Source organism: Oncorhynchus mykiss, chromosome 8 (genome assembly GCF_013265735.2).
Source record: "Oncorhynchus mykiss isolate Arlee chromosome 8, USDA_OmykA_1.1, whole genome shotgun sequence".
NCBI classification, from domain to species: Eukaryota; Metazoa; Chordata; class Actinopteri; order Salmoniformes; family Salmonidae; genus Oncorhynchus; species Oncorhynchus mykiss.
In genome coordinates, this window is record NC_048572.1 from 75,397,644 (window position 1) to 75,423,414 (window position 25,771).

The 25,771-nt window shown below is 44.1% G+C and overlaps 1 protein-coding gene across 2 annotated transcripts in view; it reads left to right on the forward strand.

The window, feature by feature from the left end:
- The window catches only part of LOC110530620 (capping protein, Arp2/3 and myosin-I linker protein 3), a 56,212-nt gene that overhangs the window by 9,017 nt on the left and 21,424 nt on the right, over window positions 1–25,771 (forward strand). For both annotated transcript variants that reach the window (XM_036986261.1, XM_036986262.1), the window contains exons 3-13: window positions 7,815–7,865; window positions 8,026–8,085; window positions 8,325–8,446; window positions 11,003–11,097; window positions 11,446–11,516; window positions 14,435–14,508; window positions 18,818–18,893; window positions 19,036–19,124; window positions 19,323–19,417; window positions 22,634–22,720; window positions 25,632–25,741. In XM_036986261.1, the coding sequence (XP_036842156.1) occupies window positions 7,815–7,865; window positions 8,026–8,085; window positions 8,325–8,446; window positions 11,003–11,097; window positions 11,446–11,516; window positions 14,435–14,508; window positions 18,818–18,893; window positions 19,036–19,124; window positions 19,323–19,417; window positions 22,634–22,720; window positions 25,632–25,741 (930 nt within the window). The remainder of the gene's footprint in view (window positions 1–7,814; window positions 7,866–8,025; window positions 8,086–8,324; window positions 8,447–11,002; window positions 11,098–11,445; window positions 11,517–14,434; window positions 14,509–18,817; window positions 18,894–19,035; window positions 19,125–19,322; window positions 19,418–22,633; window positions 22,721–25,631; window positions 25,742–25,771) is intronic.

Below are 25,771 nucleotides of genomic sequence, written 5' to 3' on the forward strand. Positions count from 1 at the left end.
GCATCGCCGGAACTAGAAGCACAAGCGTTTCGCTACACTCGCATTAACATCTGCTAACCATGTATGTGACAAATAACATTTTATTTGAGAATGCAATTGCTGAATTTATGTAGACATTCTAAAGTAAGTGTTTTGATAACTTTCAAATGTATTAACAGGTCCATGTAGAATAAACAACCATTTACATAATACCATAGAAGCGGTGTTCTCCTAATATAATAATGTGCACCTTTCATTGTCATTCCCAGATTCAGATACTGAGCCTATCGGCATTTTGTCTGGTGGTAGTAAGGCTACCTTGACAAACATGTCAGTGGTCCTACCTTCCTGTGTGGTGTCCTGTATGCAACAGGGGACCCCTGATCCTGGTGCAGAATACACAGGGTTTCTCCCTCCCCACATACTGATACCTTTAGATTCAATCATGTAAAAAAAAAAAAAAGACAACACATGGAAAAGTTGTCTAACATTTGAATGTCGAGTGCCAGGTATCTTTCCATTCTGAAACATCCGTATCAAGTCAGTCTGGACTTCATCACATCCTCTTGCAAGTCTCCATGTGCTGGCTCCAAACATGTTTATGTGAACACATCTACACAGTCACTGTTCTGTTACGAATGGCAGTTAGGGATCTGACACTCAAACCTATATTGTGTGTGTGTGTGTGTGTGTGTGTGTGTATATATCTCTTGAAGAATTTGAACAGGTCAGATCAAACCTACCCAAGTGATGGTCTCCCCATCAAAAGACCCAGGCTGCCGTCTGGCAAAAGCATCTCCCGTCAATCTGTAGAAATAAGCAGTTGAGGTAGAGTTCATCAGTGAAAAAAGGGTGTTGCTATTACTAGACAGCTGTACTATATTAGTAGTGATCCCCTCATTGTGTCTGTGTTGAGTGCCTGGTCTCTCTGCATCTGTGAACACACACACATACAGTCAGTGTTCTATTACCAAGGGCAGTTAGGGATAGGTGATATCTTACATATACAGTGCCTTCAGAAAGTGTTCATATCCCTTGGCTTTTTCCAAATGTTGTTGAGATTTAAATGGATAATTACAATTTTTTTTTAATTCACTGGCCTATACACTAACCCATTATGTCAAAGTGAAATATTATTATTATTTTTTTTTTACAAATTTAAATGAAAAGCTGAAATGTCTTGAGTCAATAAGTATTCAATCCCTTTTTTTTATGGCAAGCCTAAATCAATTCAGGAAGTAAAAATGTGCAAGGACTCCCTCTGTGTTTAACATGATTTGTGAATGACTACCTAATTTCTGTACCCCACACATAAAATGAATTAGCTGTAAGGTCCCTCAGTCGAGCAGTATATTTCAACCACAAAGACCAGGGAGGTTTTCCAATGACTTGCAAAGAAGGGCAACTAGTGGTAGAATAGCAGACATTGAACATGGTGAAGTTATTAATTACACTTTGGATGGTGTATCTATCTATGCACCTAGTCACTACAAAGATACAGGCGTCCTGCCTAACTCCGTTACCAGAGAGGAAGGAAACCGCTCAGGGAATTCACCATGAGGCTAATGGTGCCTTTAAAACAGAGTTTAATAGCTGTGATAAACTGATGGAACAACAACATTGTAGTTACGCCACAATGCTAACATTATTAACATAGTGAAAAGTACTCCCTGTATATAGCCTCGTTACTGTTATTTTATTGTTGCTCTTTATTTTTATAGTTTATTTATTGTTTTACTTCAGTTTATTTAGTAAATACTTAACCAACAATGCAGTTAAGAAAAAAAACAAGTGTTAAGGGCTTGTAAGTAAGCATTTCACTGTAAGGTCTACACTGGTTTTGTATTCGGCACACGTGACAAATAAAATGATTTGATTTGTATTGAGGTAGGCTAGTTAGGCTAGCTAGTTAGTTGCTAGCTAAAGTCAGCTATGCTAGCGATGGTAATGATGATCAAAATATATATGGTCTAGCTACCGGTATACTCACCACCACTGGGGACCAATGCACTCCAACCACCTATTTCACATATGGTCCTTCAGCAGGGCATGCACACCAACTGGCTGGCTTTTCAGTCTAAAACGGCCATGCTCCTTTGACCACGTTGGGACGATTAAACAACGGAACCCCATTCAATGAAGGGAAGCGGAGGGGTGATTTGCAAGTGGAGTTTTTCAAAATGGGGTATGATTTGTTGACAATTGTAATTCATACCCATCCTTAATTTACTCGTTGTGACGCACTGAGGTTCCAAACTCTGCTTTAGACAAGACTGACTTTATGACCAAAATGATCTTATTTACACTTTGCAGTATTTTGACACTAGAATAAATGATTCTGACTCATATTGATGCCAAAAACTGTTTTTTTTTTTCAAAGGGAATAGTTGTTTTTTTAGGGGAAGTTCCTCTTTAAGAAAATATAGTTTACTTAAGTCTATTGACGCACCCGTGTGTCAATCTAAGTAACATAATACAAAATCACCATCAAAATCTGTCAGTTTAAGTTTTTTTTGTATAGGCTTTGTCTCAATCCACCCCATCCGACTATGTTGGCCTTCTGATGGAACGTGGCCAAACTACAGCATTGTTTGTCAGGCCATGAGACATCCCGAAAAATGTAGCGTCCCAACTGTTTGGCCTGCAAGCTGTTATGAGCATTCAATGGAAAGGAGACACTCACGGACACGATTGTGTTTTCTGTTTTGCTCTACAACCCCCACAAGTTTAAAGGTAACCCATACAATCAAATGGATGACTGAAAACTCCTGGCTCTCCCCAGTCCACCTGGTTGTGCTGCTGCTCCAGTTTCAACTGTTCTGCCTGTGGCTATGGAACCCTGACCTGTTCACCGGATGTGCTACCTTGTCCTGGACATGCTGTTTTGACTCTCCCTCTCTCTCATTTATTTACATACATATATACACACACACACCTGCTCTCTCAACCTCTGAATGCTTGACGATGAAAACCAACTGACATTTACTCCTGAGGTGCTGACCTGTTGCACCCTCTACAACCACTGATTATTATTTGACCCTGCTGGTCATCGTTGAACGTTTGAACATCTTGAAGAACGATCTGGCCTTGCACTCTTTATTATCTCCACCTGGCACAGCCATATGATGACTGGCCACCCATCACAGCCTGGTTCCTCTCTAGACTTCTTCCTATTTTCCTGCCTTTTCTGGGTAGTTTTTACCAGCCACTGTGCTTCTACATCTGCATTGCTTGCTGTTTGGGGTTTTTGGCTGGGTTTCTGTAAGCACTTCGTGACATCTGCTGATGTATAAAGGGCTTTATAAATACATTTGAAAGAACCGTTCACTCGGGAGTCGGATGTTAACAGTGTGTAAGCTTGCTTCAAGTGAAAACTAGGCTGGTCTGATGCCAAAAATCAAAAGAAAGTTCTTGTCTACTTCACCCATATTTTCAAATCAAATCAAATGGTATTTGTCATGCTGAATACAACAGGTGTAGACCTTACAGTGAAATGCTTACTTACAAGCCCTTAACCAACAATGCAGTTAAGAAAAATAAGTCTTAAAGTATTTACTAAAATAAACTGAAGTAGTTTCCGTAATAGTCTAAAAACTCTACCATTAATGTAATTTAGTTAAACTACTACCAAGCTACTGCAAAATGTAGTTAAATTACTAGTTCAACTACACGTAGTTTAAGGTGTAATATGCAGAAATCTGCCATTTCCTGGTTGCAAAAATTCTAACAATTCGCCTAATTTCAGTATACAGTAGGTGACAAAACAAGCAGTTCAGAGAATCATTGTACCATCTAAACCACTGTGCAATATCTTTTCAATAACCAAACATATTGTCTTTTCAGCTGATTGAAGCTGGTATACAAAACCGAAACTAAAAGACGTTAAAACGAAACTTAAGAATGGGAAGCATAGAAATAGCGCACACAGAACAGATCTACCACTTCTTAGTCTTGCTTTCAATTAGAATGAATGATCTTTCTGTGTGAATTTGGTCGGGTCGCTCAAAAAGTGACACATTGCAGCACAAAAAAATTATATTAATAATACAGTGAATTTATAACGCATTTTTCATTGAAAAACGATCTCAATGCTACAGTGAGTACATTACAATAAATTAAAACAAGATGTAGAGAAAGGAAACAACTAGTCAGGGCTACTGACACATAACAAGCTGACGCTACAAGGGACAAGGACAACAAGGAACACCGCTATAACAGGCTTTTTATGCCATTTTAAAGGAGCCTAGGGTCTGTGGTGCATTCAGGTCAAGCAGAAAGCCTGATCCCCCATGGAGCAAAGCTTGGTCCTGGGGGCGTGGAGGAGCAGGCTATTGCTCAATCTGAGGTTGTGGGTGGGGAATGGGTGCACTGAAATGGATGCACTGGAATGTCAGCAGGATGGTTTTGAACTCGATTCTGAGATGGGGAACCAGTGCAGGAATGCCAGGACGGGGGTGTTAAGAGTGTGTAAACATTATCAGGAGGCGATAGGTAGCCTACCATGTAACCGAAAGGTTGTTTGTTCAAATCCCTGAGCCGACATGGTGAGAAATCTGCCGTTGTGTCCTTGAGCAAGGCACTTAACCCAGATTGTTCCTCTAAGTAAGAGTGTTTGCTAAAATACTGTAATGAACAAATGTAATCAGGATCCTGGCAGCGCCGTTCTGAATGTAATGGATCATCTGGAGACTCCTGCCAGGGTCCTGGTGAAGATGGCATTGCAGTAGTCCAGCCTTGAGGAGACCAAGGCATACAAAACATATTTTGTGACTATATCAACAATGGACGAATGAAACGAATACCAAAACAGTTTTTGGGTAGAATTTTCCTTTTACGGTGAAAGAATGACGCTTTGCACAGATGTTTGATGTGATCAACGAAGGTCAGAGAGGAGTTCAGTTTAACGCCCAGATTAGAGATTGTAGATGATAAAGGGATGTTCTGCCCTGCAACGGTGAGGTGGGTTATGGGTGACTGCTGGACCTGGTAAGGGGTGCCAACAGCACTTATCCAGCTCGGTTAAAGTCCTCTCCTCTGGGCTATTAGGATTCTGATTGGTCATATCAGAGCAGCTAGGAAAGTCCTATATATGTCTGAGAGGACTGATGAGATTTCACAGGCAGTAGGGCAAAGTTATCTTTTCCCTCTCTCCAAGGTTGTGATTGGACAGTTGTTTCCTAAAGTCTGCTCTGACCGCTGTCTCTGATTAGGTCCACTAAACTAGATTTTCACTTCGGCATACCTTGAAAGTACGAAACAAATGAGTTGTTCATTCTGCGTATGGTGTGGGGGATCCTAAATCAAGTGCAAATTCCACACACCTGGGTCAGAAAATGGCAATCCTGCTTTTTGAATAATGTACACAGAATCAGAAGTGACTATTCCATCCCAAGCCTTAGTGGATAGGTCACAACAGATGGCCTTCTATTGGCAGTCATTCATAAAGTCTTGTTGGAACATGTTTTTTTACAAAAAAAATGGTATTTCTCCAATGCTCATATTACATTCTAATCAATGTTCCCTCATTTTGGGGGGCACTGAGCAAATTTTAAGTATTGTGAGCGATAACTTGAACATTGTGAGAATTTACTGTGAACACAGTTTTAGACAGTAGCCAATAGGTTATTGTGGCTATTGGAGCATAATGTAGGCCTACCAACATAACCAATGGAGCAAATCACATAACATTTTCACGTGAAATAGATTTTGATTTCTATGATATAGCCTACAGTAGCCTATACGTGGTGTTCAATGCAGGCCTACATTGCATGAGACTTTTAAAAACGTTTTTCCGTTATGAAGGGCTTGACATTAATTATTGTTTTACTTGGTCTGCAACACTATGGGCCAAATAAGTTAATGTAAATTGTATTGTGTTGTATGATGCAAGAAACCACTTGACAAAATAAAATTCATTATTACCATACAGAGAATTAGACATTGTAGGCAACCCCTCCGCCTATTGGCTTATTTGCATATTCAAGTCTTTCTCAAAATACAACATTGCCTCTTTAATTAAGACCAGCTTTTTACCTGACTGGCTTTTCAAAGACAGCTTGAAATGTAGCCTACAGCTTTTGTGCTCTTGTAGGAAGCAGGTTCTCCCCATTGCTGTCCTATACTTAAATATACCTGGGCTAATAGCTCACAAAGAATATCAACAAATGTGCACACGCGCTACTCTGCGCTCTGATCTGCACTGATTTGAAAAGCAATCTATATAGTGCAAACTAATGGGTCGAACTCAGGGAAGTTCTCGAGTCTCTGGAATGGCATTTCTTCTGCGCCGCAGTATTGAAGGAAGTGCACATCCTCACACGTCCGCAGCTTAGAGGGAACATTGAATTTTATACCCAAAATGTTTACCCTGATCTTGATTGACATATATTTTCTAAACAAACCCCAAAACCAATCCATTGATTTGTTTTAATAATGATATCTCAATAGATGTTGAATGATATGTGAGCAGGCGAAATCCATGGCGGGCTATGTTCAACCTCCCAGTCAATCAAATCAAAGCCCACCAAAAGGCCTACATTATTGATGCCCGTGTTTACGCGCTGATCTTTTGTGTCTGACAAAGGCTTTGATGAGAGATCTGCATCTCTGTCTCTTTTTCTCCCCCGGTCCCTCTCCCGCTGAGCGATTCAGTCATCATCACAGTGTTCTCTCCTCCTCCGCTGTTCTCTGATCAGGTTTATATAACCGAGTTTTCCACACTTGTCAGAGCATTCTGACATGAGTTACAATCTCTGTAATAGGGGCTCTCAGAAGGCCTTGTTTCAAAGGGGTTTGGTGAGGCTGCCTGTCTCTCCTCTGACAGACCTCAGGGTCTGCTTCCTGGCTGCCTGGCCGTCTCATCAGATACAGCTTGATCCACTGCCAACGTGCTAACTTAGCTAAGAATAGGGTGAAGAGATGCTCAATCTGAGGACTTTATTAATGGGAAATCTGGTGCCGCCATCTCTCTCTCTTTTTCACCCTCTCTCCCTTTCTCTCCTCCTCTCTCTTTACGTCGCGCGGTGGGGTTCCATTAACGATTCAGCACAGAGAGGCCTTGAGGAATTGAAAGCGACAGAGCAGAAAAAGAATTGAAATCTCCTAGCGAATAAGAAAGGGGAGTGAGCGGGGGTCGGGCCAGGGAGGGAGGGAGGGCACAATACACAGAAAGGTGACTGGTGAGATGGGAAGATTAAGAAGATAGTCCGATGGAATACTGAACATATTTCCATGGTGATGGAGAAGTAAATGGAGGGATGGCAGGGGGCAAGAGAGGAGAGGTGTTAAAGAAAAGGAGAACTGACTGGAATTGGGTTTAGACCTGGGAAGGAGAGGGCAAAGAAGTATAGACTTAGAGATGTAGTGAGTGATGCAGGGTGTGTGTAATAAAGGCGTGGATGGAGTATGCTAATTTGTAGTTTGAATTATGAATGAGATAAATTACTTCTGCAGACAGAACTGTGAATATATGCACACTTTCACTCCCGCAAACCACTAAGTGATGATTTAATTTGATAATGGACTCTTTCGCCTTTTTCTCCTGTTTCCCCCTATGTCTCCTCAACTCTCTACTCCTAAATCAATTCAAGCTATGACACATTGACAGTAAAATCTATTTGAAAATAACTATGTTAAGTAATGAAATGTCACCATCACAATGTTTTTAAAAATAACCCTAGGAAGTAATGTCTAGACATGACAGAGAAGTGTGATGTTTGAATGATCAGACAATGATTGGTCCTCTTTATTGGTGTTAATGCTTTATTTGTTGCAATGTTTTATTTCTATTTCTTTATTTCCGGCTGACAGCTAAATACATCTGGTTTTCTTTTCAGGTTCTGGCAACATGGCGACTCTTTCTATTTTCTGTCAAAGTCCCCTCCAAGGTATTTCACCATTTGACTTTTAATAGACTAATAGTGGTTTTTTTTTGAGCATGATGATGCTTGTGAGGATGATGTTTGTGTGGAAGATTATCCAAATAATATGTCAGTAAAGGGAATTTGGTCATATTGATCACTATAATAACTATCAATCGGATTTCAGATGGAGGTTACTTTCAACTTCCTGGAGATTCGGGCAATGAACACTTATCCAGATCATCAGGTGAGAAACTATTGTATTTCCTAAACCAACCATCTGCCTCATTTCACTGTTTCCATAAATACTGTATTTGTTTATCAAAACTCTTCAAAGGTTTCAGTCACAACTATATTCCCAAGGTTGTTTGTTAATCAGGATAAATTTGTTTCAGCTATGCTGATTTTTGTCTTCTGAAATGATCATTTCCTTTACTCTGCTGGTCACTGAAGTCTCATCTCAATGATGTCAACTCCCCCTTTCAGGTTGTAATAGACACAGACAAGTCAACCCACTCCTTGAGACTGCAGTCACAAGACCACCTTGATCATATGATGAGCCATGTCAACTATGCCCTCTCAAGAATATTCAACAACTCTATGTATGCGTAAGTCTACCTTGTTTTATTTTATTACTCATAGCAAGGGCCAAGAGTTTTTCTGGAGCATGTGACCTGAAAAGAAGAAACGTTGGGTTGTTAGATTCTAAATGAACAGAGTAAAACTCACAGACTACTAGTAAAGCTCAAACTAAGTTTATTCACCAACTGGGTCACACAGCTGCATAAGACAAAAACATATTTACACAAACACATATATTTATACCTTCCTCCTATGCTGAGTCTCCTCCTTCCACATCTGGACAGCCAATACATATGTTGCTAGACAGGACTTTAGTGATGCTTGTTCTTTCTCACTTCATCTGACCTGACCTCGACCCAAATTCTTCACCCCTCCCAACTCACGGCTGTCCTACCTTACCGGGTTGACAGAAACCAGACTGGGGCTCTTCTCCTCTCCATAGGATACCTGAGATTTAACAATAACATGTTCTGATAGAATGTACTTTCTGCACTCGGTAGATTTCCATACCCTCAGTTCTAATATGGAAACATGAATAAGGATATTTCATATTTCAAGTTTAGAAGTTTGTACCCAACAGGGTCCTACTTATGACTTACTATCCCCTAGTACTACCGACCTTGGTATGTTGTCTGTAAGAAGAGTGACCTCTGTAACCCAATGTGAATAGTTACAGTATGGAATACAGATGTTAAAGACTACAAACAAAATACAGATTGGAAAAGTGTCTGGAACTATGTCCCAGTGTTCTCCGAAATGTTAATAATCAACAAATACACTATAAATGAATTCGCCAATTTTATTTGACTCCGCAAACGTGATGTGGGACATGATGTGGGACTGCCCCGGTGTGAAGACATCCTGGTCACATGATGTGGGACTCCTCCTGTGTGAAGTCCTCCTGGTCACATGATGTGGGACTGCCCCAGTGTGTGAACGTCCTGGTCACATGATGTGGGACTGCCCCAGTGTGAAGACATCCTGGTCACATGATGTCTGACTGCCCCAGTGTGAAGACCTCCTGGTCACATGATGTCTGACTACCCCAGTGTGAAGACCTCCTGGTCACATGATGTCTGACTACCCCAGTGTGAAGACCTCCTGGTCACATGATGTGGGACTGCCCCAGTGTGAAGACCTCCTGGTCACATGATGTCTGACTGTCCCAGTGTGAAGACCTCCTGGTCACATGATGTGGGACTGCCCCAGTGTGAAGACCTTCTGGTCACATGATGTGGGACTGCCCCAGTGTGAAGACCTCCTGGTCACATGATGTGGGACTGCCCCAGTGTGAAGACCTCCTGGTCACATGATGTGGGACTGCCCCAGTGTGAAGACCTCCTGGTCACATGATGTCTGACTGTCCCAGTGTGAAGACCTTCTGGTCACATGATGTGGGACTGCCCCAGTGTGAAGACCTCCTGGTCACATGATGTGGGACTGCCCCAGTGTGAAGACCTCCTGGTCACATGATGTGGGACTGCCCCAGTGTGAAGACCTCCTGGTCACATGATGTGGGACTGCCCCAGTGTGAAGACCTCCTGGTCACATGATGTGGGACTGCCCCAGTGTGAAGACCTTCTGGTCACAGGTTGCCAGGTCTGTGTCGAGCATAGTTGGTGCTGCCATTCTCCATCTCTACATTATATTATTGTTGAATGATGACTCTTCACTGACTCTCACAGTACCCCAGAAACGAGTATGGTTGTCTGGACTGACTGCGACAAAAATAGTATTAGTGACCAGATGGAAGCCTCCACATAAGTTCAGCATAACTCAATGGCTACAAAACCTCCTTGACATTCTTTCAATAGAGCTCTCTATAGCTTGTGTGATTGAATTTATAAATTGTATTTTGAATATCAGTATAGAATATCGATGTACTCTATGCAGGCTGATTCTATTCATGTGTGCCGTGGTCCCACAAACAATTATATAAACATAAGATGAGTTACCCATGATGTTTTGTTTTATACATAGATATTTCCACAACATGAGCCCGAGGTGTGGAGAGAGGGAGGAATAGGAATGGGTTGCACCTGCTGAGATTGGGAGATGGGACAGTTAGGACAAATAATGCTTATTTTATTTTCCTACTGTTTTTAGTTTCTTTATGTATGTACTTTTTGAATAGTATTGCCTGTGTGTGTTCTGAACCCCTCAAACATTTTTTTTTGTAACAATACAAAGTTAGTCACAAAAAGTGATTGGCTGTGTTCTGGGTATTGACCTCTGAGAGGCTCATCCACACACAGCACAGTATATCACTTCCAAAATTACTGTTTTCCAGCAGATCAGATCATTTAACAGGATCCAGAGAAACTGTAGTTAAAGGAGCTAGAGTAAGTTAAAGTAATGGATTAAAGGTTAGTTAGGGTTATTGAACTAAGGATGATTAGGGTCAGAGATAACACCAGACAATAGGGTTGGATCTACTATACAACTTGGTTAAGGATACTGTGCATTTAATGTAGTAGTACAGTCATGTCACAAACATGCGTAATAAGTACTATATCCATATTTTCACTGACTGAGTAATATCTTTCTTTTTCTTCTCTCCCTCAACTCTCTCTCTCTTTCAGTCCGGCCATCTGTCGAACAGAGGGGGACGTCTCTGATGGAGTCCAAAAGTTTTCACCAAACTCTGAATCATCTGTAGAGACTCAGAAAACTTGTGGTGAGCCGCCTACTCAGTCAATCAGTCAGAGTCATCACTCTGCTAGTCAGTAAGTCAGTAAGTCAGTCAGTCAGTCACTCACTCACTCACTCACGCACTCACTCACTCACTCAATCTGTTCAGTCAGTGACACATTTTAAATTCACCTGGAGCATAATTGTATTCATTCATAAATTAATGAATCTATGACTGTATCTGATCAGTTATGATTTTAATCTATTTTAACTGAAGTTCTTTCATGCTGTTGTCTTTAATCTCACCTCAATATTTACTTCCCCCCCTCTTGCTCTGTTTCTCTTTCATCTCTTGCCCCTTCTCCTTTTCCTCTCCTCACTTTCTCTCTCTCAGGCGGTTTCTCTGAGACCTACGCAGCTCTGTGTGACTATAATGGCATCGGCTGTAAGGAGGAAGTGCAGTGGGTAAGAATACCACTATGAGGGCCTCCCAAGTGGCCAGTGTTCTAAGGCATCGTAGTGTTGCGGCGTCACTATAGCCTTGGGTTCGATCCCAGGCTGTGTCACAACCGGAAGTGACTGGGAGTCTCATATGGCGGCGCACAATTGGACCAGCATCGTCCGGGTTTGGGGAGGGTTTGGCCGGGGGGGGGCATCTGTATTCCATACCGTAACTATTGCTTGGTTCATCGAGCTCTAGCGAATCCTTGTGGTGGGCCGGGCGCCTGCAGGCTGACTTCGGTCGTCAGTTGAACAGCAATTCATCTGACACATTGGTGCAGCTGGCTTCCGGGTTACAGTAAGCGAGCAGGTGTTAAGAAGCGCGGCTTGCAGCGATGAGACAACATCGTAATCATGAAATTGGGGGAAAAAAAGGGGGAACATTTTGAAGAAAAAAAAAAGAAAAATAGACTACCACTCTGTACCACATCCACAATACATCCACCGGATGTAGTACTCAATTAACCTCTCTGGGATATGTGGGCTAGCGTCCCACCTGGCCAAAAGCCAGAGAAAATGCAGAGCGCCAAATTCAAATAAATTACTATAAAAATCAAACTTTCATGAAATCACACATGTAAGATACCAAATTAACCTTTCTGATCTCCCCATCCCGGATCCGGGATCGTGAATACAGACTCAAGCTCATTACCATAACGCAACGTTAACTATTCATGAAAATCGCAAATGAAATGAAATAAATATGCTAGCTCTCAAGCTTAGCCTTTTGTTAACAACACTGTCATCTCAGATTTTCAAAATATGCTTCTCAACCATTGCAAAACAAGCATTTGTGTAACAGTATTGATGGCTAACGTAGCATTTAGCGTAGCATTTAGCATTAGCATTCAGCTGGCAACATTTACACAAAAAAACAGAAAAGCATTCAAATAAAATAATTTACCTTTGAAGAACTTCAGATGTTTTCAATGAGGAGACTCTCAGATAGCAAATGTTCAGTTTTTCCTGAAAGAATATTTGTTTAGGACAAATCGCTCCGTTTTCTGCGTCACGTTTAGCTATGAAAAAACCCCTGTATCCAGGATTGTGTAAATCTATCAGCAAGCTCATTAGCATAACACAACGTTAACTATTCATGAAAATCGCAAATGAAATGAAATAAATATGCCATCTCTCAAGCTTAGCCTTTTGTAAACAACACTGTCATCTCAGATTTTCAAAATATGCTTCTCAACCATAGGAAAACAATAATTTGTGTAAAAGTAGCTAGCTAGCGTAGCATTTAGCGTTAGCATTTAGCATTAGCATTAGCGTTAGCATCCAGCACGCAACATTTCAACAAAAACATAAAAGCCTTCAAATAAAATAATTTACCTTTGAAGAACTTCAGCTGTTTTCAATGAGGAGACTCTCAGTTAGATAGCAGATGCTCAGTTTTTCCAAAAAGATTCTTTGTGTATTAGAAATAGCTCCGTTTTGTACATCACATTTGGCTACCAAAAAAAACAGAAAATTCAGTCCTCAAAACGCAAACTTTTTTCCAAATTAACTCCATAATATCGACTGAAAACATGGCAAACGTTGTTTAGAATCAATCCTCAAGGTGTTTTTCACATATCTCTTCGATATCGTTCGTGGAAGTGTGCTTTCTCTCCTGAATCCCAGACAAAGGACACCGGGCGGACCCCTGGAAAATGTAGTCTCTTATGGCCAATCTTCCAATGATATGCCTACAAATACGTCACAATGCTGCCGACATCTTGGGGAAAAGGCAGAAGGTCTAAGCTTATTCCTGTCGCATTCACAGCCATATAAGGAGACATTAGAAAACAGAGCTTCAGAAATTCTGCTCATTTCCTGTTTGACTTATCATCTTGGTTTCGCCTGTAGAATGAGTTCTGGGGCACTTACAGACAACATCTTTGCAGATTCTGAAACTTCAGAGTGTTTTCTTTCTGTCAAGAATATGCATAGTCGAGCATCTTTTCGTGACAAAATATCGCGCTTAAAACGGGAACGTTTTTTATCCAAAAATGAAATAGCGCCCCTAGAGATGCAACTGGTTAAAGCTACATGTGTTGTGAATCCAGCCAACATGTCAGATTTCAAAAAGGCTTTTCGGCGAAAGCAAACGATGGTATTATCTGACTCCAATATGTCCCATAAACATCACAAATGGTCCTTTTGTTAGATTAATTCCGTCGATATATATCCAAAATGTCCATTTATTTGGCGCGTTTGATCCAGAAAAACACCGGTTCCAACTTGCGCAACGTGACTACAAAATATCTCAAATGTTACCTGTAAACCTTGCCAAAACATTTCAAGCTACTTTTGTAATACAACTTTAGGTATTTTTTAAAGTAAATAATCGATAAAATTGAAGACAGGATGATCTGTGTTCTATACAGGAAGAAAACAAACTGACGCTACCTTTCTGGTCACGTGCCTCTAACAAACAGTACACTTGAAGTGACCCTCGTTTTGAACAGGGCTACTTCTTCATTACACAAAGGAAAAACCTCAACCAATTTCTAAAGACTGGTGACATCCAGTGGAAGTGGTAGGAACTGCAAGAAGGTCCCTTAGAAATCTAGATTCCCAATGAAATCCCAATGAAATCCCATTTAAAAGAGTTGTTTTCCTCAGGTTTTCTCCTGCTACATAAGTTCTGTTATACTCACAGACATGATTCAAACAGTTTTAGAAACTTCAGTGTTTTCTATCCAAATCTACTAATGATATGCATATCTTATCTTCTGGGGATGAGTAGCAGGCAGTTGAATTTGGGCATGCGTTTCATCCGGACGTGAAAATACTGTCACCAAGAAGTTAATGGAGTTGTATTATGGTGTCGCTGGCGTCATCATACAGGCGTCATCATACAGCATTTGTAACCTGCTTCTCTCTCTCTCGCTCAGGATGTGGACACCATCTATCACTCTCAAGACAACAGGGAGTTCAACCTGTTGGACTTCAGCCACCTGGACAGCAGGTACACCACTTGTTCTGTTCTGTAATCCTGGACAGCAGGTACATCACCTGTTCTGTAACCCGGGATAGCAGGTACACCACCTGTATGTAATGCTCTGTAACCCTGGACAGCAGGTACACCACCTGTAATGTTCTGTAACCCTGGACAGCAGGTACACAACCTGTAATGTTCTGTAACCCTGGACAGCAGCTACACCACCTGTTCTATAACCCTAACCCTGGACAGCAGGTTCACCACCTGTTCTGTAACCCTTGACAGCAGGTACACCACCTGTAAGGTTCTGTAACCCTGGACAGCAGGTACACCACCTGTAAGGTTCTGTAACTCTGGACAGCAGGTTCACCACCTGTTCTGTAACCCTGGACAGCAGGTACACCACCTGTAAGGTTCTGTAACCCTGGACAGCAGGTACACCACATGTTCTGTAACCCTGGACAGCAGGTACACCACCTGTAAGGTTCTGTAACCCTGGACAGCAGGTACACCACCTGTAAGGTTCTGTAACCCTGGACAGCAGGTACACCACCTGTAAGGTTCTGTAACCCTGGACAGCAGGTACACCACCTGTAAGGTTCTGTAACCCTGGACAGCAGGTACACCACCTGTTCTGTAACCCTGGACAGCAGGTACACCACCTGTAAGGTTCTGTAACCCTGGACAGCAGGTACACCACCTGTTCTGTAACCCTGGACAGCAGGTACACCACCAGTTCTGTTCTAACATCAGGTAACTGACGCAAGCAATAAAATTACATTGACATTTTATTTTTTTTTTTTTTTTTTTGTAACTTATGGAACAGCGGGGACTGTGAACACACACACACACACACACACACACACACACATACACACACACACACACACACACACACGCGCGATAACGTACGCACTATACATACACATGGATTTATTACTGTAGATATGTGGTAGTGGTGGAGTAGGGGCCTGAGGGCACACAGTGTGTTGTCAAATCTGTGAATGTATTGTAATGTCTTTAAAATTGTATAAACTGCCTTGGCAGCATAACAAATACACCACCTTTTCTGAGATGTGAATATGACATGAGAATAATGTGCAGGTGATTTGAGACTTGACTGTAGTCCTATGAAGTGACTGTCAGGTGCTCTAGTTCCAGCACGTCCTGTAGGCTGACCCTCTGACTGTCCGACTTCCCTGTCTCCCTACCAGGAGGCATTTGTGGTGCATCACTCTGGGCTGTCATTTCACATTCCCCCAATGTCTTCTGATTTCTGCCTTCTACAGCCTCCGACACCATGCTTTGTCTGCTGACTGCTGACTGCTGCACTCTTCTACTGTATTTCATTTCATTCTTCCTGTGTACACCTTTCTCTTTCTGCTGCCTGTCTGGCCCTGCAGGAATAACCCAGGGGGTTCAAACTTCACCCCCACAGCGAGCTAAACCTGGTTCCTGTGTGTGTGTGTCTCTGGATTATAGCTGGCAGTCTGTCATGCTCTCGTGCCCTACAGGCCCCAAGGGGATAGATAGAGCTCATAGACATGGACTAGAAGAGAAGCTCACCCTTTTAATGGAATTGTTGATTCAGGGAAATCATGCCAGTAACCAAGGGTAAGATGGTGCTGCTGGTGGGGAGCACTGGGAGAGGTTGTGGAGTGTACACACACGCATACCACACACATCATTTGGCCAGCCAGAGGGAAGTCCTCTCCATGATGGCATGTGAAATGAGAACACAGCCCTCAGCCATACACTGGACTGGGCCCTAATGTAATTGAGTGCATTCCCCTTTAAGAGCTCTATCTCTCTTAATCTGTTGCACTTTCTCTCTGTTGGTCTCTGTTTGCTGCTTCCTCTCTGCCACTTTCCCTCTCACTCTCAGCCTCTTTCCTTCCATGCCCCTGTCTCGCTGCCACTTTCCCTCTCACTCAGCCGCTTTCCTTCCATCCCCCTGTCTCTCGCACTCCATCCCCCTGTCTCTCGCCCTCCGTCCCCCTGTCTCTCGCCCTCCGTCCCCCTGTCTCTCGCCCTCCGTCCCCCTGTCTCTCGCACTCCGTCCCCCTGTCTCTCGCACTCCGTCCCCCTGTCTCTCGCACTCCGTCCCCCTGTCTCTCGACCTCCGTCCCCCTGTCTCTCGCACTCATCCCTCTGTCTCTCGCCCTCCGTCCCCCTGTCTCTCGCCCTCCGTCCCCCTGTCTCTCGCCCTCCGTCCCCCTGTCTCTCGCCCTCCGTCCCCCTGTCTCTCGCCCTCCGTCCCCCTGTCTCTCGCCCTCCGTCCCCCTGTCTCTCGCCCTCCGTCCCCCTGTCTCTCGCCCTCCGTCCCCCTGTCTCTCGACCTCCGTCCCCCTGTCTCTCGACCTCCGTCCCCCTGTCTCTCGCACTCATCCCTCTGTCTCTCGCCCTCCGTCCAACTGTCTCTCGCCCTCCGTCCCCCTGTCTCTCTCCCTGTCTCTCTCCCTCTCTCCCCCCATCTCCCTCCCTGTCTCTCTCCCTTCGTCCCTGTGTCTCTCTCCTTCTGTCCCTCTGTCTCTCTCGCTTTCCCTCCGTCACCTTGTCTCTCTCTCCCTCTGCCCCCCTGTCTGTCTCTCTCCCTGTCTCTCTCCCTCTTTCCCCGTCTCTCTCCCTGTCTCTCTCCCTCTTTCCCCGTCTCTCTCCCTCTTTCCCTGTCTCTCTCCCTGTCTCTCTCCCTCTTTCCCAGTCTCTCTCCCTGTCTCTCTCCCTCTTTCCCCGGCTCCCTCCCCGTCTCTCTCCCTGTCTCTCTCCCTGTCTCTCTCCCTGTCTCTCTCCCTGTCTCTCTCCCCGTCTCTCTCCCCGTCTCTCTCTCTCCCTGTCTCTCCCTCTTTCCCCGTGTCCCTCCCCGTCTCTCTCCCCGTCTCTCTCCCCGTCTCTCTCCCTGTCTCTCTCCCTCTTTCCCCGTCTCTCTCCCTGTCTCTCTCCCTCTTTCCCCGTCTCTCTCCCTGTCTCTCTCCCTGTCTCTCGCACTCCATCCCCCTGTCTCTCGCCCTCCGTCCCCCTGTCTCTCGCCCTCCGTCCCCCTGTCTCTCGCCCTCCGTCCCCCTGTCTCTCGCCCTCCGTTCCCCTGTCTCTCGCCATCCGTTCCCCTGTCTCTCGCCATCCGTCCCCCTGTCTCTCGCCCTCCGTCCCCCTGTCTCTCGCCCTCCGTCCCCCTGTCTCTCGCCCTCCGTCCCCCTGTCTCTCGCCCTCCGTCCCCCTGTCTCTCGCCCTCCGTCCCCCTGTCTCTCGCCCTCCGTCCCCCTGTCTCTCGCCCTCCGTCCCCCTGTCTCTCGCCCTCCGTCCCCCTGTCTCTCGCCATCCGTCCCCCTGTCTCTCGCCCTCCGTCCCCCTGTCTCTCTCCCTGTCTCTCTCCCTCTATCCCCCCATCTCCCTCCCTGTCTCTCTCCCTTCGTCCCTGTGTCTCTCTCCTTCTGTCCCTCTGTCTCTCTCGCTTTCCCTCCGTCACCTTGTCTCTCTCTCCCTCTTTCCCCGTCTCTCTCCCTGTCTCTCTCCCTCTTTCCCCGTCTCTCTCCCTGTCTCTCTCCCTCTTTCCCCGTCTCTCTCCCTGTCTCTCTCCCTCTTTCCCCGTCTCTCTCCCTGTCTCTCCCCCTCTTTCCCCGTCTCTCTCCCTGTCTCTCCCTCTTTCGCCGTCTCCGTCCCTGTCTCTCTCCCCGTCTCTCTCCCTGTCTCTCTCCCTCTTTCCCTGTCTCTCTCCCTGTCTCTCTCCCTCTTTCCCCGTCTCCCTCCCTGTCTCTCTCCCTGTCTCTCTCCCTGTCTCTCTCCCTGTCTCTCTCCCTCTTTCCCCGTCTCTCTCCCTGTCTCTCTCCCTCTTTCCCCGTCTCCCTCCCTGTCTCTCTCCTTTCGTCCCTGTGTCTCTCTCCTTCTGTCCCACTGTCTCTCTCTCCCCCTCTTTCCCTCTGTCTCTCTCGCTTTCCCTCTGCCCCCCTGTCTGTCTATCTCCCTGCATCCCCCTGTCTCCTTCCTACTGGACACATGGTGTGTTGGGCAGGATAAAACGGTTTTAGGCCGTTGGCTAGGATCAAAACATGACTCTGTGGAACCTCACACTGAGTAATCCACTGACCTGGCCTCCCTCAGTCAACCCATCGATCCTCCTCTCTGCCCTCTCTCCTTCCTTCGCTATCAGTTTAGCTCTATCTCGCTCTTTCCCACCACCCCAACAGGGAGAGTGTGCTGCAGAATCATACATTTCTCAATCCATCCCTAGGGCTCTCTCTGATGAATTGTTTTGCTGGATAATTTTTTTTGTTTGGCTGTAGGAATGTATTATTTCATTTTTTTAAATCTAAGGCTGAAATTGTGTGTGTGTCTATTTCAGGGACCTGGCGGTGATGGTTGCTTCCATGGCGTACAATACTTGGTTCACCAAACTCTACTGCAAAGACATGCGCATTGTAACTATCCACTCTACATTACTGATTGCATGTGATATGCAGTCTGTGTTTAGACAAGGCTACCAGGTTTTCATTCTTTCCTAGTTGGTTAGAACAGGAGCTGGGCCTGTTCATGTAACAGTCTCTCTCTGTGTCACCCCAGGGGTCAGAGGTGGTGGAGCAGGTCCTTCACACCGTCAGTAAGTCCAGCAGTCTGGAAGAACTCACTCTGGAGAATGCTGGCCTCAAATCGTGAGACTCCTCCCATCCTCCTGAAATGTCATTTCTCTCTTTTATCTTTTATCTGTCTTATTCTTGTCTTGCCATTCTGACTTCACTCCTGACTTTAGATGTTTCTCTACCATGACTCAGACATACTCTGATGTATAATGTATCACAGCAAGCATCAAAACAATAGTTAATCCATCCTTTCTATATTGACTATTTTAGAGATTTCCCTCAGAAAATGGCGACAGCTCTGTCTGAAAACCCTGCCTCTGTGATCCACTCACTCAACCTGGCCCACAACCCCCTGGACAACCAAGGTACAGGAGCCTCAGAGACACTCTGTTACTCATTCACTCTTTTTCAGCATCAGTAATGTGTGTGAATGCCAGTCTGGGTGCAGCTTTCTCAGTGTTTGCTGTTTACTCTGCAGATTGTGTGTGTGTGTGTGTGTGTGTGTCCTCCATTGTGAGTCAGGGTTGTCTGCGTGCCAAGAACTCTCATTAGTACATCAGAATGTGCCTTTCTGACACCTGTCACTCCCACTCACATCACTGTGTGTCTGTGTGCCTGTAGACGCCATGTACTAGATTAGCTTTTTGTGTGCGTAGATTATGCACATATGTGTATGCGTTGGTAGTGTGTACATGGTCAGCAAAATCAATCAAAGTTTTAGAACACCTACTCATTCAAAGGTTTTGATTTTAATTTTACTATTTTCTACATTGTAGAATAATAGTGAAGACTTTAAAACTATGAAATAACACATAAAGGAATCATGTAGTAACTAAAAAAGTGTTATACAAGATTCTTCAAAGTAGCTACCCTTTGCCTTGATGACAGCTTTGCACACTCTTGGCATTCTCTCAACCAGCTTCACCTGGAATGCTTTTCCAACAGTCTTGAAGGAGTTCCCACATATGCTGAGCACTTCTTGGCTGCTTTTCCTTCACTCTTTTATTTGTTTTATTTTTTATTTCACCTTTATTTAACCAGGTAGGCCAGTTGAGAACAAGTTCTCATTTACAACTGCGACCTGGCCAAGATAAAACAAAGCGGTGCGACAAAAACAACAACACATGGGATAAACAAACGTACAGTCAATAACACAATAGAAGCATCTGTATACAGTGTGTGCAAATGAAGTAAGGAGGTAAGGCAATAAATAGGCCAATAGTGGCAAAGTAATTACAATTTAGCAATTTACACTGGAGATGTGCAGATGCAGATGTGCAAGTAGAAATACTGGTGTGCAAAAGAGCAGAAAAACAAAAACAAATATGGGGATGAGATAGGTAGTGGGTTGGATGGGCTATTTACAGATGGGCTGTGTACAGCTGCAGCAATCGGTAAGCTGCTCTGACTGCTGACGCTTAAAGTTAGTGAGGGAGATATAAGTCTCCAACTTAAGTGATTTTTGCAATTTGTTTCAGTCATTGGCAGCAGAGAACTGGAAGGAAAGGTGGCCACAAGAGGTGTTGGCTTTGGGGATGACCAGTGAAATATACCTGCTGGAGCGCGTGCTACTGGTGGGTGTTGTTATGGTGACCAGTGAGCTGAGATAAGTTGTAGCTTTACCTAGCAAAGACTTATAGATGACCTGGAGCCAGTGGGTTTGGCGACATATATGTAGCAAAAGTCTGACTCTGAGGTCTGACTCATCCCAAATAATCTCAATTTGGTTGAGGTTGCAGGATTGTGGCGACCAGGTCATCTGATGCAGCACTCCATCACTCTCCTTTTTGGTAAAATAGCCCTTACACAGTCTGGAGGTGTGTGGTTCATTGTCCGGTTCAAAAACAAATGAAAAAAACATGTCCCACTAAGCCCAAACCAGATGGGATGTCGTATTGCTGCAGAATGCTGTGGTAGCCATGCTAGTTAAGTGTGCCTTGATTTCTAAATAAATCACAGACAGTGTCACCAGCAAAGCACCCCCACACCATAACACCTCCTCCTCCATGCTTTTCGTTGGGAAATACACATGCAGAGATCATCCGTTCACCCACACCATAACACCTCCTCCTCCATGCTTTACGTTGGGAAATACACATGCAGAGATCATCCGTTCACCCACACCATAACACCTCCTCCTCCATGCTTTACGTTGGGAAATACACATGCAGAGATCATCTGTTCACCCACACCACGTCTCACAAAGACACGGCAGTTGGAACCAAAAATCTCCAATTTGGACTCCAGACCAAAGGACACATTTCCACCGGTCTAATGTCCATTGCTCGTGTTTCTTGGCCCTAACAAGTCTCTTCTTAATATTGGTGTCCTTTAGTAGTGGTTTCTTTGCAGCAACTCGACCATGAAGGCCTGATTCACACAGTCTCCTCTGAACAGTTGATATTGAGATGTGTCTGTTACTTGAACTCTGTGAATGTAACGGCTTTCTTCCTGGGAAGGAGAGGACCAAAGCGCAGCGTGGTGAGTGTCCATCTTATTTAATAATAAATACAAACTGAACACTTCAAATACAAAATAACCAACATGGCAAAACGGAAACAGTCCTATCTGGTGCAGAAAACACAAAGACGGGAAACAACCACCCACAAACAAACAGTGAAACCCAGGCTACCTGAGTATGATTCTCAATCGGAGACAACTAATGACACCTGCCTCTAATTGAGAACCATACTAGGCCGAATCATAGAAATTCCAAAATCATAGAAAAACAACCATAGACTGCCCACCCCAACTCACGCCCTGACCATACTAAATAATGACAAAACAAAGGAAATAAAGGTCAGAACGTGACAGTGAAGCATTTATTTGGGCTGCAATCTGAGGTGCAGTTAAGTCTAATGAACTTATCTTCTGCAGCAGAGGTAACTCTGCGTCTTCCATGTCTGTGGCGGTCCTCATGAGAGCCAGTTTCATCATTGCGCCTGATGGTTTTTGAGACTTCACTTGAAGAAACTTTCAAAGTTCTTGACATTTTCCGGACTGACTGAACTTCATGACTTAAAGTAATGATGAACTGTCATTTCTCTTTGCTTATTTGAGCTGTTCTTGTCATAATATGGACTTGGTATTTTACCAAATAGGGCTGTCTTCTGGTAGGCACTCCCCTACCTTGTCACAACACAACTGATTGGCTCAAACGCATTAAGAAGGACAGAAATTCCACAAATTAACTTTTAAGAAGGAACACCTGTTCATTGAAATGCATTCCAGGTGACTTCCTCATGAAGCTGTTTGAGGGAACGCCAAGAGTGGGCAAAGCTGTCATCAAGGCAAAGGGTCACTACTTTGAAGAATCTGTTTTTGTTTTACACTTGTTTGGTTACTACATGATTCCATATGTGTTATTTCATATTTTTGATGTCTTCACTATTATTCTACAATGTAGAAAATAGTAAAAATAAAGAAAAACCTTTGAATGAGTAGGTGTTCTAAAACTTTTGACCGGTAGTGTATGGTGTTGTTAAGGGTGTGTTTTTGTGTGGATTTTCTCTGATCTGTGTGTGTGTGTGTGTTTGTTTCTTTCACTCTGACAACTTACTCCCATATGTGTTTCTCTCCAGGAGTGTCAAACCTCATCCAACTGGTGTGTCGCCTCAACAAAGGCCTTCGTCTGCTCAACCTCTCCAAGACGTCCCTCTCCTCTAAGGGTGTGTTCATCCCTCTGTCCTCCCTCTGTCCCCTGGGCCACAGTGCCCCCGTGTGGTGGTCACCGCTCCACTGCTCTCTGAACCTCATGACCTCATATAGGGCCTGGAGTTATCAGGAGGAAAATAAGACACTGGGCCCTACTCATGGGACTCTTGAGCCATTCAGGGTCCTAAGGTTTATGTTCTCTTATGTTTGTCACATTTATGATTCAAATCTAGTTATATATATACTCAGCAAAAAAAGAAACCTCCTCTCACTGTCAACTGCATTTATTTTCAGCAAAATTAACATTTGTAAATATTTGTATGAACATAACAAGATTCAACAACTGAGGCATAAACTGAACATGTTCCACAGACATGTGACTAACATAAATTGAATAATGTGTCCCTGAACAAGCCAGTATCTGGTCTGGCCACCAGCTGCATTAGGTAGTGCAGTGCATCTCCTCCTCAAGGACTTCACCAAATTTGCCAATTCTTGCTGTGAAATATTACCCCACTCTTCCACCAAGGCACCTGCAATTTCCCGGGCATTTCAATGGGAATGGCCCTAGCCCTCACCCTCCGATCCAACAGGTCCCAGACGTGCTCAATGGGATTGAGAACCTGGCTCTTTGCTGACCATGGCAGAACACTGACATTCCTGTCTTGCAGGAAATCACGCACAGAACGAGCAGTATGGCTGGTGGCATTGTCATGCTGGAGGGTCATGTCAGGATGAGCCTGCTGGAAGCGTACCACATGAGGTAGGAGGATGTTTTCCCTGTAACGCACAGCGTTGAGATTGCCTGCAATGACAACAAGCTCAGTCCGATGATGCTGTCACACACCGCCCCAGACCATGACGGACCCTCCACCTCCAAATCGATCCCGCTCCAGAGTACAGGCCTCGGTGTAACTCTCATTCCTTCGACGATAAACGCAAATCCGACCATCACCCCTGGTGAGACAAAACCGCGACTCGTTAGTGAAGAGCACTTTTTGCCAGTCCTGTCTGGTCCAGCGACGGTGGGTTTGTGCCCATTGGCCATGTTGTTGCCAGTAATGTCTGGTGAGGACCTGCCTTACAACAGGCCTACAAGCCCTTAGTCCAACCTCTCTCAGCCTATTGCGGACAGTCTGAGCATTGATGGAGGGATTGTGCGTTCCTGGTGTGACTCTGGAAGTTGTTGTTGCCATCCTGTACCGCAGGTGTGATGTCTGGATGTACTGATCCTGTGCAGGTGTTGTTACACGTGGTCTACCACTGTGAGGACGATCATCTGTCCGCCCTGTCTCCCTGTAGCGCTGTCTTAGGCATCTCACAGTACGGACATTGCAATTTATTGCCGTGGCCACATCTGCAGTCCTCATGCCTCCTTGCAGCATGCCTAAGGCACGTTCACGCAGATGAGCAGGAACCCTGGGCATCTTTCTTTTGGTGTTTTTCAGAGTCAGTAGAAAGGCCTCTTTAGTGTTCTAAGTTTTCATAACCATGACGTTAATTGCCTACTGTGTGAAAGAGGTTAGTGTCTTATCTACCGTTCCATAGGTGCATGTTTATTAATTGTTTATGTTTCATTGAACAATCATGGGAAACAGTGTTTAAACCCTTTACAATGAAGATCTGTTAATCCAAATAATTTATCTATGAAAGACAGGGTCCTGAAAAAGGAACGTTTTTGCTGACTTTATATATTTATTCACCTTGATAGTGAATACTGCATTGTTGGGAAAGAGTTTGCAAGAAAACATTTCACTGTACTATTTTACACTGTGCACGTGACAAATAAACGTTGAAACTAGATAGATTTACAGGAGAAGGATTGCCTCCTGAGTACAGCACAATGCAACATGCCTGGCTGCTGTCTGCTAATTTCCTCTTTAATCTAGGCGAATTAGGGATTAACATAATCTACTATATGGTGGCAGTAGTTTGGTAGAGCAGAGTTAGTTCTGCCACTGTATGTGGTTCATTACTAACAGTTTGGTAGAACACAGGGCTACGTTACTAACAGTTTGGTAAAACACAGGGCTAAATTACTAACAGTTTGGTAAAACACAGGGCTAAGTTACTAACAGTTTGGTAGAGCACAGGGCAAATTACTAACAGTTTGGTAGAGCACAGGGCTAAGTTACTAACAGTTTGGTAGAGCACAGGGCTACGTTACTAACAGTTTGATAGAACACAGGGCTAAGTTACTAACAGTTTGGTAGAACACAGGGCTAAGTTACTAACAGTTTGGTAGAACACAGGGCTAAGTTACTAACAGTTTGGTAGAGCACAGGGCAAATTACTAACAGTTTGTTAGAGCACAGGGATAAGTTACTAACAGTTTGGTAGAACACAGGGTTAAGTTACTAACAGTTTGGTAGAACACAGGGTTAAGTTACTAACAGTTTGGTAGAACACAGGGCAAGTTACTAACAGTTTGGTAGAACACAAGGCAAGTTACTAACAGTTTGGTAGAACACAAGGCTAAGTTACTAACAGTTTGGTAGAACACAGGGCAAGTTACTAACACTCTTTGCTTCATTGCTCTAACTGTAGACTTTCGTTCCAGGCTTCAAAGCCAACATGAAAGTACAAAGTCTTGCCCTGCATGTCTGCCCTCATTTTGGCCAAATTAGGATGCATTGAGTTCACTTGCTTACTAAACCTGCTCTTACTATTTTGTTTCTCTTACGAATAAACTGTATTTTCTGCAATGAAGAGATTTAAAAATAGATTTTAATTTGCTGCTCTAATGTAATGGGCTGATTATATACACATATTTGTGTTTTGGTTTCAGATAGTGGGTTTTACGTGATTAGTGGTTGGCTCTGGTTAATAGTGCTAATCTGTGACTCTTTCCCTCCCCTGCTGCAGTTTCTGTATTTTCTCTATGTCAACAGACTATTTCTTAATGAATGAATTTGTCTCTCTCAGGTGTGGTGTCTCTCTCCCAGGCCCTCTGCTCCAGTGATGACTACACCAACTCTCTGCTTCACCTGGACCTGAGTAAGAACCCTGGGATTCTGTCTGGGGAGGATGCTACGGTGAGACCACACATAAACTCCACATGTACA